Source organism: Lepidochelys kempii, chromosome 2 (assembly GCF_965140285.1).
Source record: "Lepidochelys kempii isolate rLepKem1 chromosome 2, rLepKem1.hap1, whole genome shotgun sequence".
NCBI lineage: Eukaryota > Metazoa > Chordata > Testudines > Cheloniidae > Lepidochelys > Lepidochelys kempii.
This window is the reverse complement of record NC_136381.1, coordinates 96,914,141-96,941,904: the sequence shown is the minus strand read 5'-3', so window position 1 is coordinate 96,941,904 and position 27,764 is coordinate 96,914,141. Positions and strand designations below refer to the sequence as shown.

Below are 27,764 nucleotides of genomic sequence, written 5' to 3'. Positions count from 1 at the left end.
CCCCTAGATGATAAATAGTTGTTAAAATATTTGAAAGAAAGACAGACATAGTACTATGGAGGGGAGAGCACTAGGGTTCTCATTCACCTCCTACTGAAACCAACAAATGTTTTTTCATTAATTTCAGTAGGGATTAGATAAAGCCTCAGAAATGCAATTAGATAGATTTGGCAGAAAAAAATGAAACAGCGTGTTCACTTGAAAAATATTACTATTATCAGAACGCCACATGTAACAAATCAGATATTAGATTGTAAACTCTTTGGGGAAAGGATCATATTTGTGTTATAAATTTGTACAATGTCTGGAAGAATTGGGTCCTGACTGATTGGCACTACTGCAATACAAATAATAATAGGCTCTGATCTTCCAAGGTGCTGAGCAAACCCAGCACCTACTAACTTCAAAAGGACTTGTGGGTCTTCTGCCTCTTGCAGGCCCATAACAAATTATGTGATGAAATGATATTTTACACCTATATAGAATACAAATAATAAGGAAGGAAGAAAGTAATTATTAGAGTAATTATTAGAAGAATTGGCATTAATTACATCTATCAAGATAATTTTAATATTGTAATTAGTCTAACTCATATACTAAAATTCATTGTTACTTAATATTTTACACTGATTTTAAAGAAAGAAAACAATATGCATATGCAAAAACATTAATATATTTAATTAACTTTAATTGCTGTAACTCGGGCCAGGTTAAGGCACATGGCTTGTAGGCCTGTGCCTCGAGCACCAGCTCCTGGGGTGGTAATATTACACCAGAATCTCAGATTTTACTTAAAGTAGTAGTAAGTCTCTCACTTCCATGGTTTACATGAAGAAAAGTGTAAAAACATAAACCAAGCATAACCAATGTAGCAATGACACCTGTCAAGGTTCCCTCCCCAGTCTGAACGCTAGGGTACAGATGTGAACACCTGCATGAAAACCTCCTAAGCTTACTTTTACCAGCTTAAGTTAAAACTTCCCCAAGGTATAAACTATTTTACCCTTTGCCCTTGGACTTTTGCTGCCACCACCAAACGTCTAACCAGGTTTTTTTATTAGGAAAGAGCCATTTGGAAACATCTTTCCCCCCAAAATCCTCACAAAAACCTTGCACCCCCCTTCCTGGTGAAGGTTTGGTAAAAATCCTCACCCATTTGCATAGATGACCACAGACCCAAACCCTTGGATCTTAAGAACAATGAAAAATTAATCAGATTCTTAAAAGAAGAATTTTAATTAAAGAAAAGCTAAAAAGAATCACCTCTGTAAAATCAGGATGGTAAATACCTTACAGGATAATTAGATTCAAAACATAGAGAATCCCTCTAGGCAAAACCTTAAGTTACAAAAAGACACAAAAAATAGGAATATTCCTTCCATTCAGCACAGCTTATTTTCTCAGCCATTTAAAGAAATCATAATCTAACGCATATCTAGCTAGATTACTTACTAAGTTCTAAGACTCCATTCCTGTTCTGTCCCTGGCAAAAGTATCATCCAGACAGACCCAGACCCTTTGTTTCTCCCCCCCTCCAGCTTTGAAAGTATCTTGTCTCCTCATTGGTCATTGTGGTCAGGTGCCAGCGAGGTTATTCTAGCTTCTTAACCCTTTACAGGTGATAGGCTTTTTCCTCTGGCCAGGAGGAATTTTAAAGGTGTTTACCCTTCCCTTTATATTTATGACAACACCTGAGTCAGCTGAGTACAAAATAACCCAAACAAACAAACCAAAAAAAAACCACACACTGAAAAATTGTGAACTCCCCTATTCAATTTATTGCTATATTAATTTTATGAATCCACTGTTCTGGGGACCTGAACAATACCACCCGAGCTAATGGCTCTGTGTGGGGCAACAGGAGACGTCTGTACCAGGATTGACCAAAATACCCCAGCAGATACACCCTAATGTAGCTCTTCAAGGGAGGGACAGTATCTACTGCTGCGGGCAGGGAGCATACTGCTGCCTTAGAAGTCACCTGCTACTACCGTTCTTAGGGTTTGTCTACATTACCTGCTGGATCGACGGGCAGCGATCAATCCAGCAGGGGTCGATTTATCGCATCTAGTCTAGATGCAATAAATCGACTGCCGAGCGCTCTTCTGTCAACTCTGGTATTCCACCAGGGCGAGAGGCGCAGGCGGAGTCGACAGGGGAGCGTCAGCCGTCGACTTACCGCCATGAAGACACCACGGTAAGTAGATCTAAGCACATCAACTTCAGCTACAACTTAGCTAAAGTTGCGTACCTTAGATCGATCCCCCGCCCCCCCCATAGTGTAGACCAGATCTTAGTGTTGGAGGGTGCGGGGGGAATGAATCCATTGAGCCCAAATCCTGCAAATAGTTATGCTTAAATGAAAGTTTGCATAGAAAGTGCATATCAAACTCTTAAATTGTAAACTCTTTAATGCAGAGGCCTGTCAATTGTATTACTCAATAAAACACCATGCATACCTAAGCCACTGAACAAATACCAATGATAATTCAACATGAAAGCTCTCTCAACAATCATCTATAGTAGATTTTTCTCATGGCCATTCAGTTACAAGAGGTGGGTATGTGGGCTTGAAGAACTGTTTTGTTTGGATAGCACCATAAAGTTGGGGTCTGGACTCCCAGGGTAACACACAAACTGCATAATCGTGGGCTTAATAGTAATGGCGGCTGTACAAGTCACACAACTAATGTATTCATTCATCAGACATGTGAGGCAATATACAAAACTATTCTACCATAGATTTAGCTGATCTATGCAGTGGCATTGGCACAGGCTCCAAAAAGCAGTGGAAATGCATCTCTTCACCAAAGATGTAATTATGAGATGAGCAACTCTTAAAAAATTAAAAGGAAGGATAAGTACAGCTATGGCATAAATTTGCATTTTAAAAATATTCAGAAGCACTTAAAAAAAACCAAATTATCTGGGTGAACAAAAGGTTTTTTTAAAACTTTAAATATCCTTAATATGTATAAAAAAACCAAACCTCCCACAAACCAAAGATTCCACACTGACTTTACACCTCTAAGTGCTTTGAACCCAACTCTGTCCAGCAATGCAAAGCATAACTGAAAGGTACTGAGAAAAATCTCAGTGCTGTGGTTTATTTACTTGCCTTTTTTAAAATCGTGTTGGCAATTCACTGTCACTTAAAGAAAATCTGCAATGTATCACTTTGGCTACTAACATCATAAATCACATGCTTTGGAGGGGATCTAAAATAAGTTGGCTAAATAACTAGAGTTCCCAAAATAAAACTTTATTGAAATTGGGCTAATACTTGTCTTCAACTAAGTAATGCTATTTTCTAAAATTTTGCCATCAATCAATTACTTACGGCTTGAAGCCAAAGCTAGATACATTTTTCTGTGCAGTCTCGCCTTCTGGAGACAAGGGAGTGTTTAAAAGGGATTAACTCTCAGATAATGGTAAAAGATGTTCTGCTAGTAGATGAGGAATATAGACACCTATTTCAAAGGGAACAGAAGTTTGGAACTGTAGAAAGAGTAAAAGTTTTCTCCCCTTCCTTCTCCCCGCCACAGTTAAAAAGAGAAAAATCTGATCCAATTAGCAAACTAAGACATCAAAGACTTCATGAAGCTACAGTACTTGTACCATTTAAAAGCCTGACATATCTAAGTTTAAAATGAATCTTCTCAGGTTAGCAGTTTTGAGAGCTTTAATAGTTTATAATTTATGTAACTCTTACCCCTTCAGTAAGAGAATTATGTATCTAACTTTTCCACTGATTTGATATGGGTATTTAAAATAATCTCTTACACTTTATCATTTTAACAATGGTGTATTTATACTTCATGGATAAATAATGAGCATATACTATTTTTAAAGTTTGGTCTTTCTTTGTCAAGTTAGTCCAATGCATAATACCAAAAAAAAAAAAAAATCTCAAGAGAAAGAAGACTTTACAAACACACATGCACAGTACCAGCTTTTTCCAATCATAGCAATCAACCCTCACAACCATAGCACCCTGATTTAAATATTTTTAAACCTCTAGAAGTTTATTGCAGCTCAATTTTCCTTTTCCATTTGTAAATTTGGACTCATTAAATTAAGGCTGCCTGGATTTACTAGTGGATGAATAAGAAAAATAAAGTTACCAATGACATCTTTTAAGCCCTCTAAAAATCACATTTCCATAAAATATAGGAGAAAATTATATATTGGGTTATAAAGGTTTGTTTGACACTTTTTTAGGGTGACCTTCACAGCTCATAGTTTTGATACCCATGAATAATGCTGTCATCCCAAGCTCATACCACTAAAACCAGTAAACCACCACTTATAGGAAATGCAGACCTGTAAGTAGTTTTATACATATCACACACAAAAATCCATCAACAGTTTGCTCTTGGGTTGAAAATCCTTATGCATGCTGAAGGATTCTATGTAATGATGGGCCAAATTAATCCTTGTTGGTCAATCCCAGGCATATACTTGGCTCAGTGATGTTATACTTTTAATTAATCCATTAAAATGCCAACGAAAGTCTACAATTATATATGTATTAAGAGCAGGCCTTTACTCTTTATGCTGACTTCCAAAAAGTAGTAGAGAGAGATGAGTACTGGAATCCCCAGATGCTAGTTTTCCTGTCAGGCAGTCATTTTTTTATCTTCATGAAGGTCTTTGAAAAGGGGGGTCAAGGAGAGAGGAAATCAGAAAGATCCAACCAAAAGGAACCATTTCATCATAACTTTTAAATATGCACTTCACTAGCTTGCAGTGGAGAAAACACAATTATTTATTCCAGGTTTTTATGTTTTTGGAACAATTCACTATTATTTATATTACAACAGTACCTAGTGACCCCAACCATGATCAGTGCTATGTACTGTACATACATAGGATATTAGACAATTCCTGCCCTGAAGAGCTTACAATCTAAATCAGAGGTTCTCAAACTATGGTACATGTACCACTGCAGGTGGTGCACTGACAGTTCCCTGTAAGTTGAGCTGCAGCATGCCTTCCCAGCCCGGTGGCTGCCAGGGCGGGAGAGAGACATCCCACCCCCACCTCTTTATCAGCCTGGTGGAGAGATTTAGTAGTCTATGATAAGATTTAATTGGGCCCTTGTGTTATTTTATTTTAACTCACATTTAATCCAGAAACAAAATGTGTATTTCTTTAAATTGGTACCTACTACACTACATACATAGTTTTAATTGGTTTCATTTTTCAGCTGTGTATGCATGATTTGTATTTGATGCAATTCAGCTAACCTACCTATTGTATGTATTGAGCATCCTTGTCATGTGGAAAGTACTGACTGTATCAGAATGTAGTGCTTTTTCAAAAAATGTAACAGTTGTCAGACCAGTAAGTAGGATAATAGTCAACCCCCAGACATGGATTTGTGGTTGAAAACTGGATATTTGAAAAAGAAAAACAACAACAAATAATCAAACCAGTGACAGTGAGATCAGTGAAAAGTTCAAAATCGAACATGAGAGAGTACAGCAAGCGAAGATACATCTGCAAAGGAAATGTTTACCAGGAACCAGTACATCAAGTATGAGTACCGGTAATGAAAATACACTGAAATGCTGAAAACAGGTAAGACAATACCACTCAAGCTATATTAATATAGGTTTCAGAGTAGCAGCCATGTTAGTCTGTATTCGCAAAAAGAAAAGGAGGACTTGTGGCACCTTAGAGACTAACCAATTTATTTGAGCATAAGCTTTCGTGAGCTACAGCTGAATGCATCCGATGAAGTGAGCTGTAGCTCACGAAAGCTTATGCTCAAATAATTTTTTTAGTCTCTCAGGTGCCACAAGTACTCCTTTTCTTTTTATATTAATATAGGCTTCACATGGACTGGTGAACAAGCTAAACCAAGGCGACAATGTGTGTTATGCTATGCAGTACTGGCTAACAAAAGCTTGAAGCCTGCAAATCTCCGGCGTCATTTGGAGACAAATCATGTTGCTTTCAAAGATAAACCTCCTGAATTTTTTCAGCACAAACTGAATGAGTTGAAACAAGGGAAAGTTACAATGGTTGCTCATGCAACAGTAAAGGTAAAGGCCCTGGAAGCTTCATTTTGTACAAGCCTTTGAATCGCCAAAGCGGGGAAAGAACTCACACTATTGGGGAAGAAATTATTCCGCCTGCAGCTAAAGAAATTGCATTTATAATGTGCGGAGAGAAGACAGCAAAGCAGTTTGATTGTGTGCCTCTTTCAAATGACACTGTCACACAGAATTCAAGATATGGCAGCTAATGTTAAAGATATTCTCATTAAACGTGTGAACAACAGTAGGTATTTTGCATTGCAGTTGGATGAGATGACTGATATCGCTGACGTTGCAAATCTTCTTACATAGACTAGGTATGAGTTGGAAGGGAAAGTACTGCAAGATATTTTGTTTTGTCATTCAGTGCCAAGAAGAAAAACCTCGGACAACTTTTCCAGTTACTAGATGAGTTTGTGAAGGAACACAGTATTGACTGGCAATGCGTTGGAGTATGTACTGACAGCGCACAAGCAATGACGGGAAGACAGTGGAGTAATGGCTCGTATCCACGAAGTGGCACCTAATGCCACATGGGTGCACTGTAGCATTCATCAAGAGGCACTAGCTGCCAAGAAAATGACAGTGGAAATGAAGAGTGTTTTGGACTCTGCTGTGAAAACTGTTAATTTCATAAAGGATAGACCTATGAATTCTTGAATGTTTAGTGTACTGTGCAATGAAATGGATAGTTCTCATGTACAACTTCTTCTTCATACAGAAGCACGGTGGTTGTCAAGAGGCAAAGTACTTTCTTGTTTGTTCGAGCTACGTTCAGAAGTACAGCTATTTCTAACAGACCATCCATTCCAATTCATGTTTTGAAGATTCATCCTGGCTCTCTCAATTGGCTTACCTCTCCGATATAGTCACACGCCTAAAGGAGTAGAACGCTGGACGGCAGGGCATTTCAGTGATTATATTGGATGTGCGAGACAAAAAAAAAATCAATACAATGATCAAAAAACTTGACTTGTTTGCTAGTCACGTAAAAAAGGATGATTTCAGTTAATTCCCAACATTGGAAGGTTTGTTGCCAAGAAGGCCAATGGCATTTTGGGATGTATAAGTAGGGGCATAGCGAGCAGATCGAGGGACGTGATCGTTCCCCTCTATTCGACATTGGTGAGGCCTCATCTGGAGTACTGTGTCCAGTTTTGGGCCCCACACTTCAAGAAGGATGTGGATAAATTGGAGAGAGTCCAGCGAAGGGCAACAAAAATGATTAGGGGACTGGAACACATGAGTTATGAGGAGAGGCTGAGGGAGCTGGGATTGTTTAGCCTGCAGAAGAGAAGAATGAGGGGGGATTTGATAGCTGCTTTCAACTACCTGAAAGGGGGTTCCAAAGAGGATGGCTCTAGACTGTTCTCAATGGTAGCAGATGACAGAACGAGGAGTAATGGTCTCAAGTTGCAGTGGGGGAGGTTTAGATTGGATATTAGGAAAAACTTTTTCACTAAGAGGGTGGTGAAACACTGGAATGCGTTACCCAGGGAGGTGGTTGAATCTCCTTCCTTAGAGGTTTTTAAGGTCAGGCTTGACAAAGCCCTGGCTGGGATGATTTAACTGGGAATTGGTCCTGCTTTGAGCAGGGGGTTGGACTAGATGACCTTCTGGGGTCCCTTCCAACCCTGATATTCTATGATTCTATGATTCTGTCTGAAAATGAACTGGTTCTTGACAAAAAAAAAAAAGACATCAAAGAACATCTTGTTGCTCTTAAGCAACAGTTTGAAGATTGCTTTCCAGTAGAAGCTGAACCAAAAAACTGGGTATGTAATCCTTTTAAAATCAGTGAGCTGCCCTCTGGTTTGTCCAATAAGGCACAAGAGTGCTTGTTGGAGCTTTCTTGTGACAAAACATTATAGTCAGAATTTAAAAGACATTCCCTAATTGAGTTTTGGATTCAAAGAACTGGAGAGTACCCAGAACTTGCAGACAAAGCAGTGCATTTTCTGATGCCATTTGCTACTACGTACCTGTGCAAGACAGGATTTTCCTCAAGTCCAAATAGAGAAGCAGGATGAATGCTGAACCTGACCTAAGGCTAAAGCTGACAAACATTACACCCAACTTCCCTGAACTTTGCTCACAAAAACAGGCACATCCATCATAAGAACATAAGAATGGCCATACTGTGTCAGACCAAAGGTCCATCCAACCCAGTATGCTGTCTACCATCAGTGGCCAATGCCAAGTGCCCCAGAGGGAGTGAACCTAACAGGTAATGATCAAGTGATCTCTCTCCTGCCATCCATCTCCACCCTCTGACAAACAGAGGCTAAGGACACCATTTCCTTGCCCATCCTGGCTAATAACCATTAATGGACTTAACCTCCATGAATTTATCCAGTTCTCTTTTAAACCCTGTTATAGTTCGAGCCTTCACAACCTCCTCAGGCAAGGAGTTCCACAGGTTGACTGTGAGCTGAGTGAAGAAGAACTTCCTTTTATTTGTTTGAAACCTGCTACCCATTAATTTCATTTGGTGGCCCCTAGTTCTTATATTATGGGAACAAGTAAATAACTTTTCCTTATTCACTGTTTCCACACCACTCATGATTTTATATACCTCTATCATATCCCCCCTTTAGTCTCCTCTTTTCCAAGCTGAAAAGTCCTAGCCTCTTTAATCTCTCCTCATATGGGACATCACATTAAAAGGTAAGACTACGGATATTAAAATATGAGTTGTGCTTTTATGTGTAGAACAAAAAAAGTTAATAATTATATAACTTAATTATTAACTTTTTAACAAAGCGCTTTATAATAGTTAGCTAATGGCACAAACAACATTAAGTGATCCGCCGAGACACTCAGCAATTTTCAAGTGGTCCATGAAAAAAGTTTGAGAACCATTGATCTAAATAAACAAGATACTGAAGCACAGAAGGCCTGATTCTCACTCACACTAAGGCCACTTTAAACTATTTTGGCAGTATAGAGGCCTAAAAATGGATCTAAATGTAACTTATGCATACAGACAAATGAAAGTGACTTGCCAAGATCACAGATTAAACCTGTGGCAGAGCCCAGGAACTGAACCCAGATCTCTTAAGTACAGTCTAACATTTTACCCACATAGTGCTTGTTAACACTACCGGTTAAGTCGATGTAAGTTACATCTCTCAGGGGTGTGAAAAAAAAACATCTCCCTGAGCAATGTAAGTTACATTTACTTAAAGCAGTATCTACACCATGCTATGTCAGTGGGAAATGCTCTCCTGTCGACGATAGCATGTCTGGTGCAGACACATTACGTCGGCGCTGCTGCATTGATGCAGTGGCACCAATTTAGCGCAGTAGTGAAGATAAGCCATAGCCACCTTGCATTTAGAACAAGAGAGAGTCTTAGTTTGTTATTAGCAATAATAAATAAATAAAACCCTTCAAATCCTCAATACAGTTTAAAACCTAAGAACTATAGCAGTTAAGAATTTCTACAGTAAGACTTTAAAAAGTAAAACATATATATTGGTTTTCCTCTTGTCACAATTGTGGAAAGTTATTGCAGTTGCTATGAGCTGAAATCAGTTTCTTTACTGAAGAGAGAACCTGTGGTGTTGTTTAAAGACAAGAAGCAGCAGTGCCTGTTAACAAAGGCTAACAATTTTATAAAGGATATGTTTGAAACCAAAATTCCTGACTTAGGAATTTTCTCTAGTTTTCCATTTGTTGTATTTCTGTCTACTTAAGTCTCTGTAGACCTCTCTGCAATAGTATACATACATGGAGATCCCCAAGAGTCACTTCAAGGGTAACAGTAACTAGCAGTACCGCATGTCTACGATAAAAGTCATCAGAAGTAAAATAGCCTTGTCCTCAATGTCTGAACTTTCAAACATTTCAGCCAGAAAGTCTTTAGACAGCCAGTAAATATGTTAATTTAAGAGTCGGAGCCACAATCCCAATAGAATACAACACTGACAACATAATATTTGGCCTTATATAAATCAGCAGAAATTAGTATGGTCATCGTGGGCACATTACGTAAGAGTCGAGAGAACTCAGCACTTTGCAGGACCACTAAGTGCCTTTAGTTTTGTTTTTGTTTTTTTAATTCTCACAAGACTATAATGGTCTTTCAGTATTCTGATGTGGAAGTTCTCTCCCTCAAGCAGACTTTCCATTGCAGTAGTGTAACCAACACACCTCCTGGGTGTGGTGCTCTGTCCCATCTAGTGGCACCAAAACCACTTAGAGAGAGAAGAATGAGTCTGCTCTAAAGCCTTAGCTAACAGCTAGTTGGCTTTTAGTTCATGCGGTAGAAGATCATGCACTAAGCTCAAGGGGTCCCCGGTTCGACCCCACCCGCCAATGACCAGAGTCTGTTGGCGTTACAGTAGCACTTCAAGAAGTTCAATTTCAAGGGCAAATATAATTATTCTCTTTTTACTAAACAATAGTTGCCTTCACTGGTAAAAGCAACTCATATGAAAGCACTTTGCCAATATCTAATCATCACCAATAACATACTACAACAATTAAAGTTAAAAATAGAATGGATTTTTCCCCATCAAGTGCCAAGTATATTTGCACTATTTAAAAAAAAATAGTAATAATTTCCAACCACATTTGGATTGGATGAGTTCACATCATTTAGAATGTGATTTTAGAAATGGGGGTCAGGATAAATGAAAGCCAATTATAAATTTTTGTCTGTAAATTAAAAATGTACCTTATGTGATCTACTCATTCTTCTCTTTCTTTTTCTAGAAATAAATACTTAATGACATCACAAGCAAGAAGAATGCACCATTTGTTCTGAGGATGGACAGCTCAGGAGCCATCACCTATAAGATGCATGTGGGCAAGGGAGAGAAAAGTATAAGAGAAGCACCTCAGACCTCTCCAAGGCATATTCTAGATTGGGGAAATAGGGCAATGTGAAGCATTTTATATTTTCCTCACACATCCCTGATTCTAGAATAAGTATGTGAGGCAGCTGGAGGAGGCAGTCTGGCTTTTCCTCAAACCCAGAAAGACATTTCAGAGTAGCAGCCATGTTAGTCTGCATCTGTAAAAAGAAAAGGAGTACTTGTGGCACCTTAGAGACTAACAAATTTATTAGAGCATAAGTTTTGGTGAGCTACAGCTCACTTCATCGGATGCATACAGTGGAAAATATAGTGGGGAGATTTTATATACACAGAGAACATGATACAATGGGTGTTACCATCCAGACTGTAACAAGAGTGATCAGGAAAGGTGAGCTATTACCAGCAGGAGACCACGGGGTGGGAGGGGGGGGTGGAGTATGGACGACCTATTGTAGTGATAATCAAGATGGGAATGGCCCTATTCTTATTTTTTCAGAAGGTTTTCCCCACCTTTCACTAATTAGTTTTCCAATTCAAAAGGTATTTTTACATTTCTGGAGTGACCTTAATCTGTCTATACAACCGCTCTTTGATGCAATAGTTATTTATGTCTTTTTAACCTCCAGATAGAATTACCATAATGCATTTTACACAATCTCTGCCAACAAAGATGTCTGAGCCCTTAAAGATTCTGCAGAATGTGGCAGCCTGACTTCTTAGGGAAGTTCACTGGACAAGATTTCACCAGTAGTCCCTAGACTGCACTAATTTTTCCAGTAAGTTCAAAGTGGAATTCAAGCTCTACTAATATTTGGCCCTAACTACATGAAAAGGGTCTTCTGTTTTCCAGACACTGCAATGGTAGCTGAGCTATGATAATACAACAGTCACTAACTGCCCTTAATTAAAGATTAGAAAATCTCTGAGCTGCTGATAGGACATTTTTTACACATTTCAACTCTACAACCCATTTTCCGGTTTGACTGACCGTCCGAATTTATTAGCCTCTCAGACATGACACAAGACTGTTTATTTACCCAGGAATAGTGAAGATATATCTTTAAGAATGTCTCTGGTTATCTGGAAGAGATGTTTTCTTTGACTTTATACTTTCTAATGTATAGTACTAAATTAAGAAGATGTCCTTTTTAGAGCTAACTATTTCCTGTATGTTAAAAACATTTTGATTAGACGTTCTAACAGGCTTAGGTAAGGTGAACATGATTTTTATTCATTTAAATAGAAATAAATTCATTTCTATTTCTCAACACTAAAGTAATACAAATCTGGTTAGCCTATAAGTAAGCTTGGCAGAATTTATATATAATTGATGATAACGTCTACCTATTCTAAGCAGATTTTTAAATTTATCAATTTAAGTTTTCACAATTGCATGAAATTATGTGATCAGACAATTAATTACAGTAGTGTTGATATTCAAAAAGTAAAAATCTTTATAAACCATTTAAACAAATTGTCAACATCACATGCTAAAATATAGAGTAAATTTCCTTACAGTCAACAAGTCATACCTCTTTTACTGTTCAGTTAGTCCATTTGTAACAAATCTAATCCAAAAGTCTAAATCACTGGACTTTGACTCTGCTAAATTTTCAGGATTTTTTTTTTAAACTTTGCCTGTCTGTAATTTTAGATCATCATCAATGGAAATTTTTTGTTGTTGGTTTGTGTACGTATGACAAAACTGACTTTTACTGATAAAAATCTAATCCTTCCTAATCTACCAATAAGACATGTAAATTCTAACTAAACTTTTATTATGCGGTGACGCTGTATGATTGAAACATGACCATTTATAACATTGGTACTGCAACTGTTAGACAATTGCAACAAATCATATACAAAGTATATCATGGAAAGTATCAATGAAAAAGTTACAATCAAATACAATTATCCTGTTTGTATGTACATATCTAAAGTTACGAACATTGACTAGGTACCATTATTTCAAATGTGTTTACATCCAGTCTGCCCAGCACATTGTGATGAACTATTCAAGTTGATGGCCCATTAAAGAACACAATAGGCCATAGAAGAAGCTTGTCCCCACCTGGTGAGCCTTCCTGTGGATGCTTTATCCAAAAATATGGGTAATGGCTGCTCCTGTGACCCATCAAATCATGCAAGAGCATGTGACTAGCTCATGTGATCCCGGACTACATCTTATGCCTGTAATTTTCCACAAACTAAAAGGGTATGTCTACACCAGCAGGTACAGTGCCACTTAGAGGGTGCTGAAGGGAAACCGCTGTTGTGTGTTCACAGTGTCAACTGCCTGCTCAATAGCGTGTTCACACTTGCAGTGGTATTTGGAGCAGTGCACTCTGGGCAACTATCCTACAAAGCATCTCTTTCTCTTCTGCCGCTAAGAGTTGTTGGAAGGTAGAGGGGGCATGGGACATCCTGGGTCCTGTCCCAATGCCCCGTGATGAATTGCTTTGCATCCAGCAATCCCTGTACTTCTGTCTGCATTTAGAGCTATCTTTCAATGGTTTGGGTACGGCACGTGCTGCCTCTTCGATCTGCAGGAATGGATCCCACACTGTTGATCAATATGCTGTTCGCTCTCACTAACACATCATGAGTGGCAGTGGAGTTATTCCTTAAACTATAAAAGCAAGAGGACTTTGCCATTGATCTCACCATGCATAGTAGCTATGACACAAGATTGCTTGTGGCATTCACAGAGGTGCTGATCGCAGTGGAAAGCCACTTTTGGGCTTGGAAAAACAAGCCCTGAGTGGTAGGATCACATCGTCATGCACGTCTGCGATGATTAGCAGTGGCTGCAGAATTTTTAGATGAGGAAAGCCACATTTGTGGGACTGTGTGATGAGCTCACCCCAGCCCTGAGGCGTAAGACCATGAGAATGAGAGCTGCCCTGCCATTGGAGAAGCATGTCGTGATTGCACTGTGGAAGCTGGCTACTACAGACTGCTACCAATCAGTCACTAACCAGTTCGGAGTGGGAAAGTCGACCGTTGAAGTTGTGTTGACGGAAGTGTGCAGAGCCATTAAATCGCATCCTGCTCTGAAAGATGTTGACTCTGGGCAACATGCCTGACATTGTGGATGGCTTTGCACAAATGGGCTTCCCTAACTGCGGAGTGGTGATAGATGGCACGCACATTCCAATTCTGGCACCAGACCACCTAGCCATTGAGTACATTAATCAGAAGGGGTATTTCTCTATGGTTCTCCAGGCGCTTTTGGATCACTGGGGCATTTCACGGACATTAACGCAGGCTGGTCCGGAAAGGTGCATAATGCACACATGACACTGGAAAGGTGCATGAGACATCTTTTGGAACACTGACCTGTTCAGGAAGCTGCAAGCAGGGAGTTTCTTCCTGGATCAGAAGATCACTGTAGGGGAAGCCAAAATGCCCATTGTGATCGTGGGAGACCCTGCCTACTCCTTAATGCTGTGACTTAGAAAGCCATACACAGGGTACCTTGACAGTAGTAAGGAGCAATTCAGCAACAGGCTGTGCAAGTGCAGAATCACTGTGCAGTGTGCTTTTGGCCGTTTAAAGGCCCACTGGCACTGCCTAAATGGGAGGCTGGACCTGGCCGATGACAATATTCCTATGCTTATAGTTGCATGCTGTACGCTCCATAATATTTGTAAAGGGAAGGGGGAAAGCTTCACTCAGGGCTGGACCATTGAGGCTCAGTGCCTGGAGGCTGAATTTGAACAGCCAGAGACCAGGGCTATTAGAAGGGTGCAGCACGGGGCCATAAGGATCAGGGATGCCTTGAGGCAGCAATTTGAAGCTGAAAGCCACTAATATTTGTTGCCATGCTTGGGCATGCAGTGCTTGTAATGCTCAGAAATGACTGTGATTGGGGCTGACGATGCACTATGAAAGTTTAAGAAAATTGTCTGTTGCCTTGCAGGGCTCTGTTTGCTTTCAATTAATAGAATAAATATTGTTTTAGTTTGAAAGCAATTTTATTAAAAAACATCAACCGGAGGAGAGAGATAAACAAAAAAAAACACATCAGCACTGAAGGGGACGGGGAAAGGGAAGGTCCCAGGTGGAGGTGGGGCCCCAGGATGGTTAAAGACTTGCGTATGTCCAGGTATAATATACAACCTTCTCCTTTGAAGTACAGTGCAGCGGGTACTGTAGTTCAGCAGGGCTCAACTGCAGAGGGACGAGTGTTGAGTGCAGTGAGTACTTGGAGTCTGCAGTGCTGGACTGTGACGGGGAGTTGTGGAATGCAGTGGGTACAGACTAGAGCCAGGAGGTTGATAAGAGTGTGTTGGCGGTGTCTGGGAGGGCGCATGTAAAAGAGTTTTGCGACAGTGACTGCAGAGGAAGGCAGGTGCGGAGCTGCTCTGTTTGCAGTGCTAGTAGTGCCTGGAGCATGTCTGTTTGGCGCTCCGTAATGTTTAAGAGCCGCTCCTTGGCTTCATTCTGGCGTGCTGCATTCTTCTTTCAGTCCCTCTACTCGCTGTCCCACCGCTCCTTCAATTCTTGTTCTTCAGCCACAGAGAGCATCATGATATCACGCAGAAAGTCCTCTTTAGTTCTTCGTGGCCACTTTCTAATTCTGCGCAGCCGTTCAGCCGGCAATAAAGAGGGAGACTGGGCTCCCAAGATCATATCTGTGAAGCCAAAATGCAACATTTTACAGAAGCAGTATTGTTTGCAACACAGACCACGGATTTAAAACATAGCCACTATTCACATACCTGTCACTAACTGGCTGACCCCAGGCAAGCACACATGAGCCACAAGACCCCCAAAATGGTGAGAAATCACAGGGGCAGGGGAAATCAGTGTTCCAGGACCATACTGTACACTGGGCATGTGGCTCTTGGGGAGAGCCAGCAATGTGGGGGGAGGGGCCTTATCATTACTGTCCCCACATTTTCCACAGGATGTGTTCATTATGCAAGATATCTCGCTGCTGAGGGTGAGCAGGGAATCAAGGGAGGGTCTTCTCCAAGATGGTGGTTTCCACCCTGGTCCTTATACGGCTCACCTGTGTGTGACAATGGTCCCCTCCTCCCCTCCGTGATGTCAGAGTGTTGTGGGAAATTTACCCTTAATGGGGCAAGAAACAAAGCAGCTCTGCCAAAGAACCTGCAGCAGCAGATTGCCCAATATCGCCATGAGAGTTTTCTGGAGATCTGAAGCAGATTCCCATGAAGTTAGGGAGTCAATCAACACCCTGTTCCACCACTCAGACTCGGCATGTGGTCAAGCCTGCTTTCTGCAACCCTCCTCCCCCAACAACTCACTTCAACGACTCCCAAAATCAAAGCCACTTACCAGGGGCCTCCTCTCCCATTTGCGCTTCACCAAGATCTGACAGCTGCAACTGGCTAGCCTCCTCCAGGGTAGACAAAAACTCCAGGCTCCATGCATCTCTGACCTCTGAGCCGTCCTTTGCCTCTAGGTCCCCATCCCCCTCCACATCCTCATCCAAGATTTCCTCCTCCTGGCTCAGTCCCCTCTCGACTGGCATGCGAGCCACCGAAGTATCCACAGCGGCCTTTGCAGTGGAGGTGGGGTCACCGCCGAGTATCGCATCTTTTTGTAGAACCAGGGGCTCATGGGTGCAGCACCAGAGCAGCAGTTTACCTCCCGCACCTTGTGGTAGGCGTTCCGCAGCTCCTGCACTGCAGTGTGTCCCGATCATGGGCCCTTTCTATCATGCGTCATGAAATCTGTCCATAGGTATCGTAATTCCTATGGCTGGAGCGCAGCTGGAACTGGAGAGCCTCCTCTTCCCAAATGCTAATGAGGTCCAGCAGCTTGGCATTGCTCCAAGCGGGGGATCACCTGGTGCATGGAGCAGGCCTGGTCACCTAGAAAGATGTGCTGAGTTCAAAATTTTCAAAACTTTCAAAATTTCCAAGGAATTTAAGGGGTGGGCCACACGGTTCGTCATCTGAGGTAAGGGGAGTAGAGTTCAAACCGATGACCAGAGAGGCAAGAACAGGTATTGTGGGACATCTCCCAGAGGCCAATCGCAGCGCTGTAATCAACCAGGATGTCTATGTAAAGGGACTGTTTTCCCCTTACTAAAACTCAGTGGGTGTGTTTTAGTTGGCTAGCTCCCAGTACCAAAGAAAGGGGAAGGGACGATGGGAAATCAGGACCCTGAGACTGACAGTCCCCAGGAACAATGCGGAGAGGCCAGCGCTCAAGGTCAGCCTGACTGACAGAGCGGGCAGGCTAATCAGGAAGTTGGGAGGCCAGGGCGGGCCCTGTCCTCCACATGAGCTGGAATTGCCTGGGTCAGACTGAGTGGGGCCGAGCTAAGTAGAAAGCGGGGCCCAAGCTGAGCTGGGGCCAGAAAAACAGCCCAGGAAGCAGGTCAGTGCTGGGAGCACAGTCACAGAAGCAGCCCACAGAGCAGACCTGTGCTGGGAGGAGATCTGCAGCAACCAGAGCCAGAGAACCAGCCCAGGGAGCTAGAGGCAGAGTGGAGCTGGGGCTGGAACAGTCCAGAGCCGGGTGTGGTGAGCATCTGGGAAGAGTGAGGGGGACCTTGGGCAGCGGGCCCAGCGTAGGGCCCTTTCAGGCCAGATTTGGAGGGGGATCACAATCCCAATGCGGCAGGGGCAATGCTGGGAAGAAGGGTCCTGCCACCTAAAGCCTGAGAGCTTGTGGCCACCGCCAGAGCAAATGTCCGACCTGTAGAATCCCTGCAGCACAGCCAGGGCCTGAGAAGGAGGCCTGTGGCTTGTGAGGAACAGACTGAACTTACCTTACATTCCAAAGATGCTGGTTGTGATGTCCCCATGCCACAGAGCAGGGTGACATGTTTTCCTTTAACTCCTTTCCTATTTTTTTTAATTGACTGCTGTTCAAAGCAAATACAATTTATTGAACTGTATGTAGTGATCAGTGGGTCAGGGAAGGGTCCAGTGCAGAGAGAGCACCCCAGAGTGGAAACACCTTAGCACCTGCCCTCAGTGACCGCGACAAGCTGGGAGGCTCAATTTTGGGCCCATCCTTGTTGGGGTTACGAGGACTCTGCCACACAGAGTGGAAGGGGAGCCCTCGAGGTCAGGCAGGCCTCTGGGTAAAGGAAGTGGGAGTGAGGACTCAGATCCTTTCGCTAGCCCACTTCACCGGGATAGTGTATAAGCCTGGAAAGTTCCCCACAATAGCAGGACCATTCCCCTGCTTACAGCTACACTGGCACCGTTGTGCTGTAGCCCTGGCTGTATGCCTCTCGTCAGGGTGGCTTTTTAGAGCACTGCAACTGCGCAGTTTCTGTGCACTAAGTGACTTGACAGTGTGTACACCTCATGAGTTATGATGCAGAAAGCTGCTTTACTGTGCAGAAACTTGCCAATGTAGACAAGGCCTAAGACTGAGAGCACTCCTACCACATGGGCGAAGATATAAAAGACCCTGGAAGCATCTCCATGTTGCCTCTTTCCTGCTCTGATCTCTGGACTATGGACTTACACTAAATGTAAGTCTAACCAATTGACTGAGGACCTTCCAATCTTCTGGAAGTTACCAGAAACTACAAGCCATCAGTCTGTAACATCATTGCTTCAAACCTGATACATACAATCATTGCAGAGTTCTTGTAATTGATTTCTTTGACCATTTTAAATCTCTCATTCTTTTCTCTTATAAATAAACCTTTAAATATCAGATAAAGGATTTGCAACAGCATGATTATTGAGTAAGATCTGAGTTATATATTGACCTGGGTAGGTGGGTGATCTTCTGAGATCAGAAGAACCCTTTCTTTGATTAAAATGGTTTTAAATAACCTCTCATCATAAAGTCTAGTCTAGTGTCTGCCTGATGAAATAAGGGCTAGGATACCTAAGAAGACTGCATTTCTGAGTTCTTGTTAACAAGAGTGGTGAGACAAAAGTTTACTTTTGTTACTGGCTGGGTCTATCTTATGGAAGAATAGCCACTAGTTTAGGGTGGGTCTGCCCCATTTCTCAGCAGTTTGTCCGGAATCTGGTATTCTCAGCTGTGACCCACTGAGGCACGGTGACATATGCTTATACATTTTAATTAATGATGAATCATTGAAAGGGACATCTATTTAACATTCATTATCTGTTAGCAGCAAAATAAATAAAGAGAACAGATGTCTGAACTGTGTCACTGTCTTTACTTTAACATGACATTCCTAAAACATTTCAAATTAGTACCTGTGAGAAATTTTATAGGGCAGATAAGCATCAACAGCCAGATTCTAGTAACCTTTACTCATGCAAACAGGCTTTACTCAGGTGAGTAGAAGGTGCACTATTCGCCCATTACATACAAACTTCCCACACAACACTTTAATAAAGTACCCTTTAAATACTGCTGAATCTTCAAAGACCAGAGCAAACACAGTCAAACTATATATTTTATCTGGAAGTACAGGTTTGCAACAGATTAAATGTTAACTTAAGTCAGACATAGCTCTGGATATTAGAGCTGCATGATATGCTGCAGAGACTGACATGGTGTATTTAAAAATGTTTAAAAGATTACAGTGTAAAGGAAAATACCATAATTTTGTTTCAGAAACATGTTTCAATTCAGAAAGCGCCCAGCAATCTAAATCAATATCAGTAAATTGCCACAAACTGGAGTGTTTGTTATTTACTTGTTATTGTTATTTACTTCAAATATCTAAAATATTTTACAAAGCTTGGTACATCTACTTACAAATGTCAGCTAAATCCTGACATTTGTGGAAAGTGTTTGAATTAATAGCTTGTTTTGTCAAATTCAGAATAGTACACAAACTTTACAATGTATGAAATTCACAGAAACATTGCTCATCTTTTAAAAAAAATGAAAGCATCTTATTCTGTGCTTCTTAGAATTTTCTAGGTTTTATATATAAAAACTAAAGTGTAACTAATGTGAGCAAAAATTTGTTGTTGCTAGGCAACCCATAGAACACATTGTGAAGGCACAGGTGACAATCTATGAATGAATTAAAACAGAAGAATCATTTTGTAAAAGGTCAAATGCAACTCACTATTTGAACTCCTGACGAGCACAATTACTTATTATTATACATTTCAATCATAAACAAGTAGGTCATGATCCTGCCACAGTTATTCATGAGAAGGACTATTCAGAGGAGTATAGGTTGTAGGGTTGTTTTTTTTTTTACAACAAGAAAATTCAGATTGTATGCAGTTTACTAATTTTCCTCTAAGGACCTGGCGCAAAGACCACTGAAGTCAATGGGATTATTTAAACTGAATTCAGTGGACTGTGAATCAGGCCCTTAATGCTCACAATAGGACAAAAACAACAGACCATTAACTAGTGGCTTAGTAGGGCCATTAATTTAGAGTGAAGGCATACTAACTGCTAAAAATCAGATAAAAATTTATTGCCTAATCACTGGCATGATGAAGGGCTCAATTCCACAAACCCTTATTCCCATGAGTAATCAGTACACAGATGAGGAGTAATCCCTTTGAAACCAATGGGAGAAAATATTGTAGTTCCCATAACCTACAGTAACATAGAGGCAATGCTCATAATCTTAAGGAGAGAAACTGCCACTTAAGGCCAAGCACAAAATATTTAATATGAATGTAAATAGTGTGTAAATCCTTTTAATGCCACATCTCCGACTGTCTTGAAGTGGTGTGACAATAATAGAAGTTCCTTCACACAGAATTAGACTTATGAATGCTGAGGGTCAGAAGATTCATTAATATTAAATAAAGCACATTATAAACAGAAATTATGTTAAAAGCACTCATATTAATTGTTTTTATGCACTGAAATAAGTCAGTTTATTTCACAAAGGATGACGATGACATCATAGGCCCATCGTGAATTCCTTCAAAGACCTTGAGCAAATGTAACAGAAAATATAGGGTAAACTACAGAAAGAAAATATTCAAGTCAGCGCATTCCACATAATATCAAGTTGCTGCTTTTGTTCATAATAAGTTACCACAATCTAACCAGGTGAAAGACCATCCATTATGCCCACTACATCCATTATAACCCCTCCAGTTAAACAGAGCTTTTGTTCTCAATCAATATAAGCTAAAGCATTGCACATTTTCTTGACTTATTCTTAGCCAGACTGTAATTTAAATATCAACATGCTGCAAGGTATTTACTGCAATGTTTCAAGAGAACCCCCAGACTGCAGCTTAGTTCACGTTCACAATAATGCTAACTCTGTCCTCAATCAATCAACAGGAAAAGCACTGTGCTCGTCTTCAGAAAAGCTACCTGTAATGATTTACTAGCATGGTTAAAAATAGTTTGCTATATGATAAAACTTTTCATTTACTGGCTAACAGCAACCTGTTATTTATTACTCAATCAAGGCTGACTGGCAGATACAATTTTCTCTTTGGATAACAGCATTAGAGCACAAAATGAACCACTCAGCAAATAATTCTGCTCACAGTGTGGAAACACATAAACAACAGGATATATTCACAAACAATGAAAATTTCTATTATACAGAATTCTTTTGTACTGTAGTCAAAGTGCACAATAAATAAAATAAATGTTGTGACCAAAGAGGTTGAAATGGATCAAAACAAAACTGTAGAAATGATACAATACTCCTTTTAATTAGACTATTTAACGTGACATCAAATTGTTTTCCCTCTTAGAAACAGCACTTCAACAATGCATGAAATCTTTGCAGCTCAGGATATTAGAAGACAATAAAAGGATTCCTGTCTCTTACAAGGAAGTTGCAGCCTGTGAGCACAACTAGTATGGTGTAAAATTGTGTCAGACGAATTTTAATGCAACACAGATATGAAAGATTCAAAAAGAACAAAGGCAGCATAGTACTATTCCACACTACACAAATGACCTATTATGATCTGAACAGCACACCACATTACAATTAAAGTTATTTCAAAAGAGGGTCACACAGTTCAAATGTAATGGCTGCAGAATGAGGTATTTCCTTTATGTAATATTAGAGAAATGCAAAATATCAAACACTGTGGTAATGTTAGAAAGTTGAAAAGACACTCATATTTAGGCCACTGGGAATCCAGATCTTTAAAAAAATGCTTTAATTACAAGTATTATCCTTACTGACTATAGATTCCAAATTTGTGGGAGTTCAGATATTTATAAAAGACTGTAATTGATGTGCATATATTTAGGATATTTTCGTGCACAGACTTTAATAGACCGCATTTCAAGTTGCTGGGCATTCTAAAATACTTTGTGTACCTTTTTAAAATGTTTAAATTAATGAAAGTAACTCGAGTCTTGGTGGGTTAAATTTAGGCTGACCAGAAGTCCTCATTTAATAGGGACAGTACTGATTTTTGGGTCTTTTTCTAATATAGGCTCCTATTATCCTTCACCCCAGTCCCGATTTTTCACACTTGCTGTCTGGTCACCCTAGTTAAACTAGTTGGGTAAATTTCTTCCACATCCTGCTGCTTCTGCAGCAGCTTAAATTATATTCCCAATGGTGGCAGTTGACAGACTTTGACAAAAACAGAACTGCAAGTAAGGTTTCTCTCTGTGATATTATTGTCTCTGATTCTGGATCAGAAGGAGCTATTTTTACCAGCTGCGTAAAGAAATAGTGTACACAATGGGGTCAGTTTGAAAATTGCTGGATGGCAAAAAAAGTACACACAAACCCATTAAGATGTAAGCCTAGTGTTAGACTGGTGCTTGGTTAATGGGGGTGGGGGGAGGCGAAGAGACAACAAAATAAAGATAATCGGTACATCACGTAGATCCACTGTGAAACAAGTCATTATCAAGCCTGGTAAGATGTTTTGTCATTTATTTCCATCAGGACTTGGGCCCTTTCTTTAATCCGAAATAATCATTTTGGTATGAAATCATTAACTCATGGCTACAGTGTTGATTGCAAGGAATAATAATTCTCCTACTTTCCCTGAAAAAGAGTAGAATATACTTGTATAATAATCACAACTTAAAAATGGATGCTGCTATTGAGAATGTTAAACAAAGAGAGAACTTCCTATACTGAAATCTAAATTCAACTATATCCCTGTGTAGAGAGGGATTAACCAATGGACTACATGGCATTAAGAATTAAACCAAAATATACCTTTAATAAAATAGTGATTCATGTATCATATTTTATATGAAAGCACTCATAAAGAGACATTTTTCTTCTAAGAACTGTGAAATTCATAAGTTGTGATAAGATGGCTTTAGTTTCCAGAAACTATATATTCTACCAAAATTTCACTCCAAACCTAAGATTAATTTGTTTTTCAAAAACGAATTACACTTCCTCTGTTTGTACTATAGCACTGTTTCACCCACCTGAACATCAGACTGTCACTCCACAAGTTGCATTAGAACACAATATCTTTAGTTTGGTTCCCATCCAGGGCTCACTCAGTCATAAAACAAGACTGAATATAGCAAAAGCACTGGAAGAACCTTTGTAATGGGTTGGCCACCTGCCTAGAGGGTAGAAGAAGCTTTATAGCCCAGGTTTGGCATTAAAGTGGCATTAGCCATCTAGGCTCTCCCAGTTCTGATCTACTTTTACAGGCTACAGGAAAACATTCTTAGAATTTAGATCATTATAATAGAAAATGAATGTATGTAAATTTTAGGGAAATTAAATAATTTAAGAAATACCCTAATGAGATAAAATGCTCTTTACATATTTCAGAATTATCTACGCAACAAGTTCCAACATACAGACCCTCTATTTCATTATTTATTTTCTTGGATGATGAGAAAATTCATGTTATTACATCCCCTAAAGAGGATTTATTCACCTACAGGAAGACAGGCTTTAGTACACTTTTTTAAGGCTTAACTGTAAAATACTACAGTCAGACTCTCTCATTCATTTGGAAATATACTTTTATATAAGGAAAGGAACCTGAATCTTTAATGTTTCATTTTCTGAATAAAATTTGCATTCATTTAGAAAATTCAGGCAGGATAGGATCTGATTAGCTATAGACAATACACACACATTCATACATTTCAACCACAGCATCTCACGATTTTTGATGCTATTTTTTTACACAATAATATGCATTTGTACATTATATGTGATATATTTAGTTTACTCACATCTGCATCTCTACTTTCCACATATAAGCTTAAACTAACATCTACCTGAGGTGTGAAATCTGAACTCTCACGCCCTACATCTTTTCAACAGGAGACAATTTTCCAGAAAGACTACAGAGATGGTCTAGTCTACCTTCTCCAGCACACCAGCCCAGCTACCATGAATAAGGTGTAGTTCTGAAGAACACTCCATTGTTATCAGCCACACCTCAGATTTACAGCTCTAAAAGTACTTCAACCATATAAGCTATGCCATGATGAAATTCCTGTCTTCATATGTGTCACTTGTGGATGTTTACATTAACCTTGTGTGATGCCTGCTAATATGCAGCCATTATATGTTTACTGCATATACTCTTCCTTTAATTTGTACATATTTAGAGGTATGGCCAATTATTTTCGGAGGTAAGTCAACAAGACAATTCTGCCTCCAATTAAGAGCCCTAACGTGCTGTGATACTGCCCGGATTCAATCTTTTCATTGCTTTGGATCAGTCCCCCATAATACCACTACTGACTCAGAAGCTAAGGGTTAACACACGCCACTAAGGTTCAGAGATAGCTTTCTGACACCAACTAACGCTTGACCCTACAAATCATGATTTTTGGAAGGGGGGTGGGTGGGGGAGGGAGGCGTGATTGCTCGCTGTACTTAAGATAATTTCCCTAACATTTCCCATCTGAAGGCTAGGGGAGTCGGCTGTAGGTGGGATTCCAACCAAACTCTGCTGTGTCCTTTGCGAAGGAACATCCCTGTCAGGACAGAAAAGTGTCCCAAAGGTCATAGAATATCAGGGTTGGAAGGGACCTCGGGAGGTCATCTAGTCCAAACCCCTGTTCAAAGCAGGACCAACCCCCAACATTTGCCTCGGATCCCTAAACGGCCCCCTCAAGGATTGAACTCACAACCGTGGGTTTAGCAGGCCAATGCTCAAACCACTGAGCTGCCCCTCACCCCCTCAATTTGTGATTATTTCCATTGCCCTGTACACCGCGTCTGCAAGCTAAGCATCGCATCCGGGAGAGCGAGAGAGATTAGCTCTGCGATAAGCTCCTAGCTACTTGTAGAACTGCAGGTTTCATACGGCCTCTCCCTTATCTGGCTTTGGGGTCGAGAAGAGGGAAATATGATGCAGAAACACGGCTCATGCTTTCGAGAAAAAGCCCTTGACATGAGAGCTGGAGCCTGAGACTGCACCTTCCTCCCTGCCCTCTGCTGTGACTGCCTGCCTGATTCAAACCCGGCTCCGCAGCCGACACACCGCCGGCTTGGTTTAAATTCCCTTCGCCTTCCTGGCTAAGCAGCCCATTACGCGGGAGGCTCCACCATAGTGTCTCTTCTGAGCACCTAGTAGGATTCTGCTCTGAGTCACTCGGGTGTGAATTCGAACTCACGCCACTGAAGTCAATGGAGAATTTAATTCTTCATTGCCCTAGGGAGCGGAGACCAGAATTGTTACTGCCCCTTCTCAGCACGTTGTCTGCACCTTGTTCTCAGGAGGAGCCTTTCTTAGCAGCAAACAAGCACCGGTGCTACCAACTGAACCCCTTTCCCTTTACTCCAAACACCTGCCCGTCTACAAACACGTGTAGGAATTGAAGGAACTCCTGGATTGGGGACTAATCACACTGCTTCCCGTAAACTGGCAATGTTCTCCCTGAACTTCCTAATAAAATCATAAAAGCTCTTCTGGCTCATGCATTCAAACAAAAGCAAACTCATCATGATTTCGGCTGGGGTTCATTAGGGCCTTTCAATTCGTATTGCTCCAGCACCCGCAAGACACACACACAGAGAAAAGGGAAAGTTCTGAAGCGTCTGAAGTTTGGAAAGTTCTGTCCGTTCTGTTGATGTTTCTGTCTGTCTGGGTCGCTGTATCGCTGCCCTTCAGAGCAAGCTTTTATGGACTAGCAGAGTAAGCATTACCTGTCTAGTGTACACTCTTGAAAGTGACTCTGACTACCGCTTTGGGTTACACCGTTTCGGCCGCTTTTTCCTATCCACTGGCATATATATTTACACACACTGGCGGTTGTCAACCAGTGTGTCTGTCAGTCTTTCAATTCCCCTTCCAAGCGGTCTGCCCATTCAGATGTAACTCCCCTCGCCCCCAATTTTCCTACACTCCTCTCAGCCCCCCAGTCCAGCTACTTTGCTCCTCTCCTCCAGCCCAGAGCCATAATTCTTCCTGCACCAATCTTCGCTGCTTCCTCAGTTGGTTTGCCAGGCTGCTATGGAGCCGTTCAAAAGTCTCGGGTTTTTCCATCATTTCCTTCTGTTGGAGCCATCCCTCCTCTAACGGAGAAAGGGGATCTCTGGCAAAAGTTTGCAGAGACTGCCCCCCCCCCACCCCGGTTCAAGTGGAAGCTTTAAACGGGGAGTGGATGGGGGAAGAAACACCCAAAGGGAAATTTCCTCACCAGCTTGAGACACCGCGACAGGGAAAAAGAGGCTCCCATCAAATTACAAAACTCAATCACCTCTATTAGCCAAACAAGTCAATCATCAAGGAAAACAGGAAAAAACGGTGCCTTCACTGGGGGGAAGAGACTGTCTGTAAGGTACACAGCCAACGCAAAGCCCTCCTCCAACCTAAGTAAAGGGAAAGCAAAGTCCAGGCAGCAGCAGCAGGTCCCTGCTTCCCCCCGCTGTCCCCAGCACCGCCACTTTCTCTGCGGAGCTGGGAGCAAGCCCTGCTCACCCACCCAGGCAGCCTGCTGCCTGCCAGCCACGGCAAGGAGGTGTGGGTAGGTGCCCACTCCTGCCTCCCGACCCCCCGAAAGTGCCAGGGAAAGGCGCGCGAGAAGGACCGGCGGAAAGAAAGCAACCGGCTCACCCCCAGCTTCCTGCTGCGGATTTTCACGTAGCCCTGCTTGACGATATCGTTAAAGTTGGAGGCCATGGCCAGCGGTGCCGCCTGCTTCCGCCGCTCACAGCCCGGGGGCCTCGTCCTCCTCCCGGGGAGCCTCTGGCATGCGGGCAGCAGCAGCCTCCGGGCTGCTCCCGGCTCCCGCCTGGCTCGCGCTGCCCGGCTGCAGCCCGCTCCCCCCGCAGGGCGCCGCGCTCAGCCCCGGAGCCCCTGGAGCGGCGGCGGCGGCGAGGGGGGAGCGCGAGCGGCTCCGCTCCAGCAGCCGCAGCGGGGAGACGAGGAGAAGGGGGGGGGGGGGATCGACGGCCGCCGCCGGCGCTACTGCCCGGAGCCGAGACCCGCTCCTCGCTCCTCCGCCAGCGGTTGGCTCCCCCCCGCGCCCCTGCTGCTCCCCCCGCCGCCGCCGCCGCCGGCACAGGCACAGAAGCCGCCCCCCCGCATCACTCGGCGGCCGCGCCACCGCTGTCCGGACCGCACCATCCGCCGGCGCTGCGAGGGGGAGGGTGGGCACCGGCTCCGGGCCGCCTCCTCACACCTCAGCAGCCGGGGGAGGAGGGGAAGGCACCATCTGCCGGTCCCACCTCCAGGCTCTCTTCCCCGCACCTCAGCCGGGCACGCTCCACCTCCGCGGCTGCCTACGCCCCCGGGAGAAGATGCTCGGGGAGTTGATGCCCTCGGCTCACCCAGCCCCTTTGGTGACCCAGGGGAACAGCACGGATTTCCTGGCTCAGGTAGCGGAGGGAAGAAGCGAGCAGGGGGCTAATTTTGCCTCTTAAAAACGTCTTAAGGGAAATAATCCTTGCCCTTCCCTCGGGCTCGGCCGGACTGTTGAAGGCAGAGATCATCCTTCCTATGTTTGTACTGTGCCTAGCACAATAAGTGCAACTGTCATTTCAATAAATAACTATAATGGTCCATTTTGAGACTAGGGCAGCTGCTTAAGGATTTTTACACTTGATCAGGGCACACGTGCA

General features: G+C 42.1%; 1 protein-coding gene across 3 annotated transcripts in view; it reads right to left on the bottom strand.

The window, feature by feature from the left end:
• Positions 1 to 27,533, bottom strand: part of DOK6 (docking protein 6) — a 438,959-nt gene extending 411,426 nt beyond the window's left edge. The window contains exon 1 of one of the 3 annotated variants that reach the window (XM_073331713.2): positions 26,758 to 27,533. In XM_073331713.2, coding sequence (XP_073187814.1) covers positions 26,758 to 26,823 — 66 coding nt within the window. In that variant the 5' untranslated portion in view covers positions 26,824 to 27,533. The remainder of the gene's footprint in view (positions 1 to 26,757) is intronic. The other 2 variants (XM_073331712.2, XM_073331714.2) reach the window with 2 other exon arrangements.
• Positions 27,534 to 27,764: the final 231 nt, after the last annotated feature.